Source organism: Alosa sapidissima, chromosome 21 (genome assembly GCF_018492685.1).
Source record: "Alosa sapidissima isolate fAloSap1 chromosome 21, fAloSap1.pri, whole genome shotgun sequence".
Lineage (NCBI taxonomy): Eukaryota > Metazoa > Chordata > Actinopteri > Clupeiformes > Clupeidae > Alosa > Alosa sapidissima.
This window is the reverse complement of record NC_055977.1, coordinates 9266612-9278483: the sequence shown is the minus strand read 5'-3', so window position 1 is coordinate 9278483 and position 11872 is coordinate 9266612. Positions and strand designations below refer to the sequence as shown.

Genomic DNA, 11872 nt, shown 5'->3' with positions numbered 1-11872 from the left:
ATATTTGAAGGTAAGGCAAAACACAATAAATAATTTTTTGATTTGTTAAAAATTCAGTGAAATCACTGGTCCCAACAAGCTGCAGCAACTTGAGGTGACTTTACCTGAATCTGAAGACTTTCTACAAGTTATGAACTCTGACTATTTGATTAACTTATTTTTAGAGAACATTCCATGAATTCCACTCTAATTTATTCATCATTAAATAGATTTAGATTAATGATCATGATCTTATTACTTTATGTGATTAATAAATGCAAAAGCTTTGGATATGTCCTAACAATGGGATCACAAACATGTGTGAAAAGATTTTTTCGTATACTCATCAGGCTTTAATTAGTATTAAAGTGAAATGTAAACAAATATAACACAACCATTAAGAGTACAGAGCCTTTATTATTATTTTTCAACAAGCATGATTACGGCACTCGCACAGAAGCATTGAGCAGGTTGGAGGATAGAGAAGAGGCACTAGATATACTAACAACCTATGGGTAATACCTGTATACTGTGTAACACACATATGAACTCTGTATCCTCATATCTAAAAATGAAAACATTAAAACTAATAAAAAATAATCCTTTAAAAAGTATTCATTTAAGGATTGTTTGGCATCCACTCATTTGTCTCATCCGATGTGCCGTTTCCCCATCTTTTTGACAATTCCTGGATGCAGCCACTTCTTAATTGCCACCGGAATTTCAACATCCGAGGATTCGGAGGCAAATTGAATTTGTCCAATTGCTCCTAACAGAACAAAACAAAGCGCATCCACATTTTTTTATTTATCAAAGTAATCAACTCATCCAACCTCACTGAAAGTCTTTTTACGGCTTCGAGAAACTTGTGTGTGGAACTTACTTGTCAAAAACGCTCTTAATTGAAGGGAGTGGTTGGCTGCCTCTCCATCGATGCTTCGCCGCCGGTAGAAGGCGTTGAAGGCGTTGAGGGCATCCACTCAATTTGTCTCATTTGACGCGCCTTTCTACCACCTTCCCTGTCAGCCGCAAGCTGTAGCCACCGTTTAATTGCAGCTTCAATTTCCATATCCGAGGACTCAGAAGTCATGCGATTTTGCCGAACCGCTCCTATGGAAAAATAAAAATCAAAGATAAAATCCTGAGGTTCACCCACTTGTGAACTAATCAAGAGCGAACTTTTTTTCCATGTGTTTTAGATACACTGTTCACTCCTAGACTTACTTGTCAAAACATCTTTTAATTGAAGGGAATGGAAGGCCGTTTTGCCATTGATGCCTCTCCAGTTGATCTTCAAGGCAAGCGTATTGGTGAGGAGGTGACTCATCATTCTCCAAACACAATCCTTAACATTCATCCCACCTCTTAGAGCCAGTGTGTTGATCTGTCAAATCGGGTTCAATAGTACATGGGGGGGGGGGGGGGGGGGTGGTATTAATTGCTTTGTAAACTTTGTCTGGATGACTTGTATTTATTGCTTTTGACAGACGGATAGATAGATAGATAGATAGATAGATAGATGAGCATTTATTCCAAACCATAGAACAGTACAACAGGTTTAATCCAAACCACTAGGCAGTAGTGCTTTTCACCAGCTCATGGTGCCGTGAGAGGTTGTGTATCTCACCAATTTATGCTTTAGGTCAGAGCTAAAGAGCAACCGAGCCTCCAGGTCATGCAGAGTGTCGAGCTCCTTCAGCGGAAGGAGACCTGGCTCCAGCTCGTTGTCTCCGTCGTCCTTGCTGTTTCCCTGCGGAGGCTCAATGGTCCTGGAGATGACATTCAGCTGCTCCAGGATCAGCTCTTGGTTTGTGAGCAGATTGTGTAGGAGTGCTGCACAAAGACGAGAGGGAGCGTTTCAAGAAGAGGGGAATTGGGGTAGAATTACAGGATGTCTGAAGACAACCTACATGTATCTAAGCATACTGGGCAGATTTCCCAAACATCACTTAAGCATAGTCCTAGACTGAAAGCTTTTTCTCAATAAAAAATCCCCATTGAAAGGGGGGGGGGGGTAATTTATGTGCTTAGTGGGTCTAAGTGGGTAAATACTCAAAATCAATCTGATTCCTTTGAAAGGTGGACATCAAGTTGAAAACTCCGAAAACAGCAAAAGGTGAGTTGTGCCTTTGTGAAGTTGCGAGTGGGTGTCCATTGCTTTTGACACAATACCAAATTTTTAACATGGGCTGATTTCCCATACTTAGGTTAAGCGTAGTCCTAGATTGAAAGCTTTTTCTCAATGAAGATCACCATTGAAATTATCTTTTATTCAAGGAATAGGCTTAATAAATGTATGGGACACCTGACCATGGTCATGTTTGACCCCGATGCAGGCACTAAAAGCAACACCTTTAGGCAGCTAAACCCCCATTCACATACACAACAATTAGCCACAAGAGACCATGTGATGTTTATGTAATTCAGCGAATACAGGCAAAATAACCACTAGCGACATGAAACATCAGTGGCAGGTGATGGGTGAATTGCCGTATATATGAACGGGGCTTTACGCAGCTGTGCGCCATGTCATTGCCATTGGACTGAGTTGGACTAAGTTAACACGGACTTTTCTTTATTTTAATTTCTTATTTATTTATTTTATTACTTGTTCATTTTTGTTTGTTGTCTGTCTTGTATGTCTACCGGTGTCTCGGGTACGCTGGCGATTACGCCGCTCCATCAGGCATCTTTGTCTTGTGCGTCAATTGTTATTTTGTAAATTTGTTTATTTGTCTTGATGTCGCGGGAACGCTGGCGACTACGCCGCTCCGTCCGGCATCTTTTGTCTTTTTGTTATGTGTCTTGTTTGTGGAGCGATTTGTGTTGCACTCTGTGCATGTTAAATGCGCTATAAAAATAAACCTGACTTGACTTGACTTGACTTACATTTAAGAGGTGATGTGATGTGATGTCAAAGCTCAGTACTCACTGCAGACAGGATCAGTCCCTCTGCTGTTTGTCTCAGGCATGGCAGGAATGTCATTGGGGGATCCACAGTGCTGACATATGACTGTGGGCGCATTGGATGGCATGCCCTCGTGCATTTGTTCACTGTCCTCAGAATCATTCATCCTACAAATGGTTACACAAACATAAATGTGTAAATGTCCAAACCCAATACCTAAGATGTAATACAAATACAACAGAATACAAGAGCAAACTATTAGAAATAGCTTAATTTCATCAGAATACAGCTAACAGTTTTGCCTTGAGGATGTTTATTTATATTATATACCATGCAATTCTATTATGGTGATAGTAAAAGAAAAGAATGGTTTACATCATCTCCCGCTTTCGTTTGGAACTCCCTGGTTCAACATCTGAATGAAGATCAGCTTGGTCCTCAAGCAATGACAGCTTCCTGTGTGCGTCACTGTAACTGGCTAACAACAACAATAAGGAACATATTTACTTTCACAACACACAAGCTCCCAGTGTTGAAATCATGCAATGTTAACATTGTCACATTCTTGTCACATTGTCACATACCTGCAGTGTGCACTAGGGTTACTTTAAATGGAAGCCAGTTTGCACATGGCTGTTCCTGGCACCTTGAGGCTTTCAGGATCCTCTGGGTTTTGTAGGGAGGCCATAGACAGACGCCATCCTTGACCCAGTTTGCCGGCACTACCTCCACCTCTTCAGTGTCAACAAATTTCACAATGTGATACATGTTGATGCAGTAATGGGCCTGAAAATGCAGGAGATGCAACAGCATTATGTATTACAGTCTGTTTGAGCACCATAGCCTACACTACTACATTTAGTCCTATCTCCCACCAGCCATTAACTCCAATGCTGCACAAAAGGAGGTTTGAGGACCATAGCCTACACCAGCCTACTTCATTAGTCCTCTCCCCCACCAGTCATTAACTCCACAGCTGCACAAAAGGCAGGTTAATATACTCTCCCCATCACCACATGTATTTTCTCTCAATACCTATTAAACAACAGCCACTAGTTTAAAGAAGTGTCTTTCTGTCATCCTTACCAAATACCTTATTTTGGTGGTCTGATTTGGTACTATTGTGCTGAGCCAAAACCATTTCATTAAGACAATAATATTGTTAGCTGAATTAATTCTATAGAAATACCATAAATCAAGCCTACATAGTCTGCCATTTGTCCGACACACAGCCTACACACACACTCAAACACACAGAGACGCGTAGGCTACAAAGGCTAAATGACTTCACATCTCAAACACAATCCTTTTAAGTGGCCCATCGTAAATGGATGGCCTTTCTAGGCCAAGTGAAATGTCAGGACTATGCGGCCTTCTTTGATCAATTCAAAATGACTAATAGCTAGTATAATTGCTGCATATCAAGACACTGGTTTAAATTGTTAAACTGACTTGCTTTCTATCTTATTTGTAAAACCAGATTAATACAAGGATGTGTGTTTTAGGCCTGAATTTAAGCATAACATTGTGTTGCTACATTCTGTTGTTCGGATGAAACTTGTTCAAGATCGCATAATTTATGTTATATGCAAATCGTTTAATGACATATACATATTACATAACATATTGATGGCAATGCCAGTCAAAAGATTTGAAGTTAAACGAGAAAAGCGTCAGGCTATTTATTGCTAAGGTCGGTCCTTTCAATTCCTTTTAGGAAGAGAGGCGTACTGCTACTGTACAACGTTTGGTTTACAGGCTGTAGCTAACATTAGTAACGTTATTCTTCAATGGAGAAATATCGATAGCCGTTGAGATCACAAGGGGTTTATCTGAACGGCAATGTCTCGGGTCACATGTCACCCCTACATTATCGCCAAAGAAGACGGAAGAATATCCCCTGTAAGAAAATTCAAAAGCGGCGTATCATTAAGTAAGCTAACCAACTGGCTAGCTGTAGGCAGCAGCTAACATTAGCTAGCTAGTTGAGTTAGCCATTCTCGGACCTTCCTTCACGGTTTTAAACGGTAAGGCGATTTGCTAAATGTTTGGTAGTTTGACCAGCTTGTAGATTTAATCAACTTTGCATTAGATATTGCAGGTAACATCAAAGACAAAACACAATCGCAGAGCTGTTAGTCTGGTAGATAATCTATGATCAAGTTAGCTAGCCATCTAGCTAAAGTTAGCTTCATGAGCGGTCGCTTTGCAGTGCCGCTGGAGTCGACAATCGAATTTGATACATTGCATCACTATTGTTAATATTTAGTGCGTGCCAATCGATCAATATCGCTACGTTTGAGACAAGGCTTTGCGAAGACTTCTTAATCACGAATGTGGTGAATTACCTTATCGAGTTTGAATGCTAGCTTCTCAGTTTTGTAGCACATGCAGATAGCAGCTGTCTGGAATGGATCCGGCCCTAATCCGGCGCAGATCCGGTGGATCTACGCCAGATAAGGGCCGGATGCGTGCCAGAATCAGCTGGTTACTGTCAGAGGGGAAAAGTTCCAGGCAACGGAAGATAACATTTGATAACTTAACTCAGAAGTTGGGCCTGGCCCTGGCAACATATCAGAGCATGTTAAAGTTACATATTGGCAAAAAAATGGTCTCATTATTTAGCTAGTTAGCCAGCTTGCTACCTGGCTAACCTTGGTGTTACTGATGAGACTAAGCCTGCACATTTGTAAAACTTTGCCCATTCACACTAAGCTAAACTAATAATACCCCTTAGGGTTGTTATAGAATGACACGATTGAAACAGGCATATATATGATACATGGCTTGTTTGCCTCTTGTCTGCAACCATAAGTTGGCCTTTTTGTGACGCTAGCCGTAGGACACAAAATTTAGTATCGTGCATATTGAAACTATCGGGGTGGTTGACATGTTCTACTCACTGGATGCTGTTACACAGACTGTGACTATGAATAATTGTATGCAGGTTAACATAGATTACATCTGTACTGATATCTGAAAATGACCGGTGCACTCGACTTTCAGGCCTGACCAATGGACAGAGTTTGCCGGGGGGCTACCGCCCCTTCTGGCACAGCGATACAAGTATGCTTTCCCGATGTGCAAGGAACGCTCTTGGAGAAGCTGAACCAGCAACGCGAAGATGGAATGCTTTGCGACCTTTCCATCCATGTGCAAGGACAGGTGTTCAAGGCACATCGCTGCGTTCTTGCAGCGTCCTCGCCATACTTTCATGACCAGGTACTATTCATGAAGATATAGAAGTGAAGTGATTGGAATGCCATTGGATTTTGGTTGTTTTAAAATTCTGAGGTTAATGTAAATCTTAGCGTGATAAACCTGCTTGTTCCAGTAAACTGCTGGAGACAAGTGACTCTGACATGTATAATAAATAATAAATCACCCAGCAACCTCATACAAACCAGCAAACAACCTCAAAAACGTCAAAATTCGCATCAAACATATCTGGCTCATCTTTGACCAAATACCAAAACTGCCACTTGACTAAAAACACCATACTGGCACTTGATTTAAAAACATCCTGACTGTGAAATAATGTGAAATGACTATTGACATGACTCGATATAAAAGGCTTAGTGCTCCTTTTACTATTTAGTGTCCCTGAAATCTGAACCACTTCTCTTTCAGGTTCTCTTGAAGAATGTTACTACTGTGTCTCTTCCATCAGTCATGGACCCTCTTGCTTTCCAAAGCGTCCTGAGCTCCGCCTACACTGGACAGCTTAGCATAGTCCGCGAGGACATAGTCAACTACGTAACTGTGGCAAGCTTCCTGCAGATGTGGCACATCGTGGACAAGTGCACAGAGGTATTAAAGCAAGTACGACCCCCAATGGAACCAAGTCCAGTGGAAATCACACCACCACATGGGGGCTCGTCCAGACACCAGTCCCCGAGTAGCTCAGACTGCTACTATGTGGACCCAGACGACAAGGGTCGGGAGAAAGGCCGGGACTGCATATCGTCCCTGGAGAAAGGGTCAAGGGGCATGGAGCAAAAGGGGCCGCTACCTCCCCTGGCTACCTGGAGGAGGCCACATCTGACCTCGAGGTGGCGAGCTCGGGCGTCGCCGCAGCCACCCGAGTCCTTCAGCCAGCCCCCGCCACTGGCCTCCGGGTCTGTCTTTAGCCCCGAACACAGCGAGGATCTCTCAGCCAGCGAGGGAGTGTCCATCCCTGGCGGCAGTGGCCATCATAACCATCACACTGGCCCCTATGGACAGCACATGGGACGAGGATTAGAGACTGTTCCCACGCGACTGGAAGGGCTCGCCGATCCTTCCCACCTAAGAGAGAGGGCGCGGTCAAAGGGAGCAGCCACGAGCCGCAGGAGACACCCAAGCTGGGACCGAGAGGGAAGGGAGGATGGAGGCCTCCAGGAGAGCCAGAGTGGTGGTGAGAGGGGGATCGAGGCAGATGAAGGTGTCGGTGAAGGTTTGGTAGAGGAAGCCACGACGAAAACCCAAAGGACACAGCGCTCTGGTGAGTGTTTGCTCAAACATGTGTACACAAGTGAATGTTGCAATGCAGTAATTGGGGCACTGGTAGCATAGTGGTTAAGGAGCTGGGCTAGCATGCAGTAGCCTAAAATAGTAGTGGGTTCCCGGCTTCCACCGTTGTGCCTTTGAGCAAGGCAACCCAAGTCACTGCGCGGACAATGTAGTCCCTTGTAATAGAATTGACATATGTAAGTCACTTTGGATGAAAAGTGTCTGCTAAATGAATAAATGTAATTGTATATGTGTATGTTGCAATGCAAAACTCTGCATAACAAAGGATTATGTCATAAAACGATATGCTTTCTCATTCTGTTGATACATAATTTATGTTGATCAATACCTGATGAGCTACCTGAATCGCAGAACATTAGGATTGACCAAAGATCATGCTGCTTAAAAATGGCTCAAGACTGTATCAACAATAGAACAAAAATGTTAGTTATATAACATCAGTCCCAAGAGACTTACCTAGTACTTTAATGGGTAGCCTGTCTTATTTTAATGTCTTATCAAGACAAATTTGCTTAACGCACTTGCGGACAAATTTGCTTGTTTTATGTACAAGTATTTGTAATAATTTGTCTTATATCTGAAGGGCCATTTTTATAGTATGTGGTTCGTATCCTGTCATGCCACAAATGTTTTTCTCTCTTTAGGAGACTACATACCAAGCACGGCACTACTGGAAGCACGGCCAGAGGCCCCTGAGAAGGACGAGGGAGAGTCTCGGTCTCACATTGGCCTGCCAGACACTGCAGAAGACTGTCCGCCGCTACCCTGCGGGTCTGGGCTGTGTCCAGCTCCCCCCGCCCAGGAGCAGTGGCAGGCGAGTCCATGGCTGCAGCAGAGAGACTACAGAAGAGAGGAGGACGATGAGGTGGACGAGGACATGGACTTTGAGCAGCTGGGAGAGGGTGTATTCGGCGGAGAAACATACGATGAAATCGAGGACGGGACCGGGCAGGTTTCCCAGAGGCCTCTACTGCCGTCACCAGATGACGGGCAGTTCATCTCTGGCCAGTCGGATCACAGCTGGGTTGGCGGCGGTGGGGGTGGCGGCGGCTCCCCGTCGTCCACCCCCTTCCACCCGTCGGCCTCGCCCCCGATCCCTTCGTCCTCCTCTCCGCAGCCCAACGCTGCAGGCCCGTACACGGGCCGGCTCCACTTCTGCCACTGTGGCAAGGCCTACACACTGAAGAGCATGCGCGACCGCCACGTGAAGATGCAGCACCTTAACCTCAGGCCTTTCTCTTGCCCTGTGTGCTCCAAGTCCTTCAAGATGAAGCACCACCTCACCAAGCACCTCAAGACCCATGGCAGCGTCAGGCCCTATGAGTGCAGCCTTTGTGGGAAGAAGGTAGTCTGGAGGGACAGTTTCCTGAGACACCAGGCCCGCTGTGAGCGACTGGCTCGAGCCGGAATGGCAGCCACTGGTGACGATGGAGCCGACGTCGGGGATGACGGGTACGTTCCACAGGATGGTGACGGCTTCCTGTCGGACAGCAGTCACGTGAAAGTGGAAAAGATGGATTTTAATGGAGACGAGGTGCCTTGTATGGATGGACTAGACAATATGGCATTTCTGTCTGGTGGTGACCGTGTCTTGGCAACCCCAGGAAAGACACTGGATGGACATGTTTTAAAACAAGAAGAAGGAGAGAGGTTTAGCTGACTTTAGAACAGATCTATGTTAACAATAAGCACAAGCATAATAGCAGATTTTATGAAATCTTTGCTACCAAAGTGAAAGACTATCATGTGAGTTTATTCAGGAAGGTAGGGCCAAGGACTAACAACAAGGTCCAAGGACTTTTGACAAATTGGAGATATGACAAAATATCTGGCAATATGTGCAGAAGTTCATATTTGTAAAAAAAAAATGTGAATAAGGTTTTGTTTGAAGATGCTCACTTTATGAATTCAGTACAATCATACATGTTCAAATTATGTTTTAACCACATAATTTATTCTATTTCCATTTCACACAGTATGTAATTTTTGCAGCTTTTTTTTTGTAAATAAAGGCTTGTATGCCTTTAATCTGACAGGATAGTGGAGAGAGTAACAGGAAGTGAGTGGGAGGGAGAAATGGGGTGGGATCGAGAAATGACCCGGGTCATCATGGGCACGTGGACCCAAATATGGTACAGGCGCTGTAACCAGTTGTGCCATGGTGACCCCAGAAATTTTACTTTTAAAGGTGCAGTCAGCGGTGGTATGCAATTTCAAGCCCATAACATTTTTTGTCACATTCAGCAAACATCGCCTCACGATTCACTAGCTGTCTATCCTGTGAGTACACTGTAAAAAATGGTAGCCTGCCCCCCAAAGAAAAATTAAACACAGTGTGGATTTTCTCTGGGAATACTGAAGAAATGTAAATATAAACATATATAAATACAACATCATGCACAATTGCTGACTGTACCTTTCAGAGGTATTGGAAGAGTTCATGTACACATTGAGTAATGGTCATCTCTTGTGGAGTAATGATTCTTTAGAGTGCTGAATCTGTTATGAAGAGCTACCTAAAGGATGTTTTCATCACAATTGTAAATAGTTTGCACACGTTAGCATTTGTCAATATTACTGACATAAACTGGACTGTATTTATTGACTTCACTAAGACTTGAGGTCTCAGATAATTTCCTGACAGTCTGAAAGACTCCTTAATGGGTATACAGCCATTTTTTTTTTAAATTTCATCAATACGAATTCAGTCCTTATTAAATCAATACCATCTAACCACTTTGTGGATGTGTTTTTTTTCTGGGAAGATGCACAATTCACAGAAAGAGTTTGTGACCTTGTATACTGGTAGACGGCAATATACTACAGGTTTTAACAATTAAATGTTGCTCTCAGTAGAGCTTCAAATATTTCTGTATGTGGCTTGCTAATGCATGGTCTTTCACTCTGAAAGCATGGCACATTTTATCCAGCAAAACTTTGTTTACCCTGAGGGTAGCCATGCTCACATTTTGTGAGTTATCAAAAGAAAATGGCACATAGAATGGTAGAACCACTCCAATCTCCTTTGTAATACTTGCCAATTGGGGGAACAGGAAGAATCAGTTATCCTCTATCTAAGGAAACTTAAAAGGATGACTTCATGATATGCAGACAATTATCCATCTGCATCACAGTAAAGGCTCTGAAGGATATATTTGTTTTAACAGTACCGCCTATACAAAAAAGAACTATAGGAACCTTATTTGGGACAAAATAAAAACTTAAAGTACTACTAAATATTTTATGAATCCTTTGGTATTCTGGAAGATACCATAGAGATGCACCCCCCCCCCCCCCCCCCCATTACTGAAGACATCGAAGTAGCATTCAAAAAAAAAAAAAAAAAAACTTTTCGGCTTGCCCCAGATTTCAGACATTTATTTCTAGCAACGGACTTGACCATCATGTGGTATTTCACATTGATCAACAGGTGGCGATATTGGTCAAGATACAAGATCATCGGTTGACAATCAGGTTGGCGTTTTTACAATACACTTTACAATACAATTTACAATGGCTTAATGAATATTCTGTATGGAATGCTCCACTAAGTGCTTTACATAAATAATATTATAGTCCATAGTGGCGTATGCGTCTGTAGGCCTACATATTTGTGATCTGCCTCTTCACGTGTTAAAAGTTTAAGGCTTGTGTAAACACGCAAGGGTCGAACGATTACCAATAATTGAAGGCAGGTGTTGCCTAATGTGCCACGATAGTCACACTGGAATAACCTGCTGACAACTGAGACGCGTACCGCTGTAGTAGCCTACATTTGTCCAACACAAGACACAGTTATCAATCGTTTTTTTTTTTTTTTTTGTTTGTTTGTTTACAATATGGCTATTTTGGAGGGTGCCCTGCACATTAGCTTTAGGCCTACTTTGTCTTGTGGTGTTCGCCTAACACGAAGTGTTGAGTGGGCAGCTCTCTGGACTTGTAACCGCAGGGTTGCCGGTTCGAGCCCCGACCAGTGGGCCGCGGCTGAAGTGTCCTTGAGCAAGGCACCTAACCCCTCACTGCTCCCCGAGCGCCGCCGTTGTAGCAGGCAGCTCACTGCGCCGATTGGGTTAAATGCAGAGACCAAATTTCCCTCACGGGATCAAAAAAGTATATACTTATACTTATACCGATACCTCTTTTCACTTTTTCGCTGCAGACACTGCAAGGAAAGGAAAGGAACCTCCAGGACCCAGACCCGTCCCTATTCTGGGAAATCTGTTACAGTTGGACCTCAATAGGCTCTATGAGGGGCTTTGTGAGGTGAGATTTATTTTAACAATGAGTCCTGTATGGCTGAACAAAAACAGCTTTTGCGTTTCATTCATTCATTCATTCATTCATTGAATAAATAGTAATGGTTTGAAAGGTATTTGTTTTGCTAACCACATAGTTCTTGCATTATTGGGCAGCTATCCAAGAAACATGGATCTGTTTTTACCATTCATTTTGGCCCCAAGAAAGTGATAGTCT

General features: G+C 43.2%; 2 protein-coding genes across 4 annotated transcripts; one reads left to right on the top strand and one right to left on the bottom strand.

Annotated features, from left to right (window-relative positions):
* Positions 1 to 376: 376 nt before the first annotated feature.
* Positions 377 to 5394, bottom strand: LOC121696315. Of its 3 annotated transcripts, none has more exons than XM_042077763.1 (8): positions 5236 to 5394; positions 3472 to 3673; positions 3263 to 3365; positions 2912 to 3054; positions 1607 to 1812; positions 1204 to 1363; positions 863 to 1089; positions 377 to 748 (listed from the first exon to the last, which is right to left on the bottom strand). In XM_042077763.1, the coding sequence occupies exons 1-7, from the start codon at positions 5275 to 5277 to the stop codon at positions 878 to 880; spliced, it is 1068 nt and encodes a 355-aa protein (XP_041933697.1). In that variant the 5' UTR covers positions 5278 to 5394; the 3' UTR covers positions 377 to 748; positions 863 to 877. The 3 variants fall into 3 exon arrangements, with proteins under 3 accessions (XP_041933697.1, XP_041933696.1, XP_041933698.1); XM_042077762.1 differs by lacking the exon at positions 5236 to 5394 and adding an exon at positions 3981 to 4456; XM_042077764.1 differs by lacking the exon at positions 5236 to 5394 and adding an exon at positions 3763 to 3960.
* On the top strand, positions 4536 to 10132 carry zbtb22a (zinc finger and BTB domain containing 22a). Its single transcript, XM_042077741.1, has 4 exons — positions 4536 to 4914; positions 5894 to 6109; positions 6518 to 7370; positions 8044 to 10132. Exons 2-4 carry the CDS (start codon positions 5903 to 5905, stop codon positions 9057 to 9059), a joined length of 2076 nt encoding a protein of 691 aa, XP_041933675.1. The 5' UTR covers positions 4536 to 4914; positions 5894 to 5902; the 3' UTR covers positions 9060 to 10132.
* The last annotated feature ends 1740 nt before the right edge of the window (positions 10133 to 11872 follow it).

What these genes read in the sequence shown, in the direction of transcription:
- LOC121696315 (XM_042077762.1), bottom strand. Translation starts at nt 4,028, where the DNA reads ATGGTTTTGGCTCAGCACAATAGTACCAAATCAGACCACCAAAATAAG. An exon ending in AGGGACTGATCCTGTCTGCA is followed by an intron (nt 1,813 to 2,911) that starts GTGAGTACTGAG and finishes GTCTTTGTGCAG; the next exon opens with CACTCCTACACAATCTGCTC. An exon ending in ATTAAAAGATGTTTTGACAA is followed by an intron (nt 1,090 to 1,203) that starts GTAAGTCTAGGA and finishes ATTTTTCCATAG; the next exon opens with GAGCGGTTCGGCAAAATCGC.
- zbtb22a (XM_042077741.1), top strand. Translation starts at nt 5,903, where the DNA reads ATGGACAGAGTTTGCCGGGGGGCTACCGCCCCTTCTGGCACAGCGATA. An exon ending in CGCCATACTTTCATGACCAG is followed by an intron (nt 6,110 to 6,517) that starts GTACTATTCATG and finishes CTTCTCTTTCAG; the next exon opens with GTTCTCTTGAAGAATGTTAC. An exon ending in CCAAAGGACACAGCGCTCTG is followed by an intron (nt 7,371 to 8,043) that starts GTGAGTGTTTGC and finishes TTCTCTCTTTAG; the next exon opens with GAGACTACATACCAAGCACG.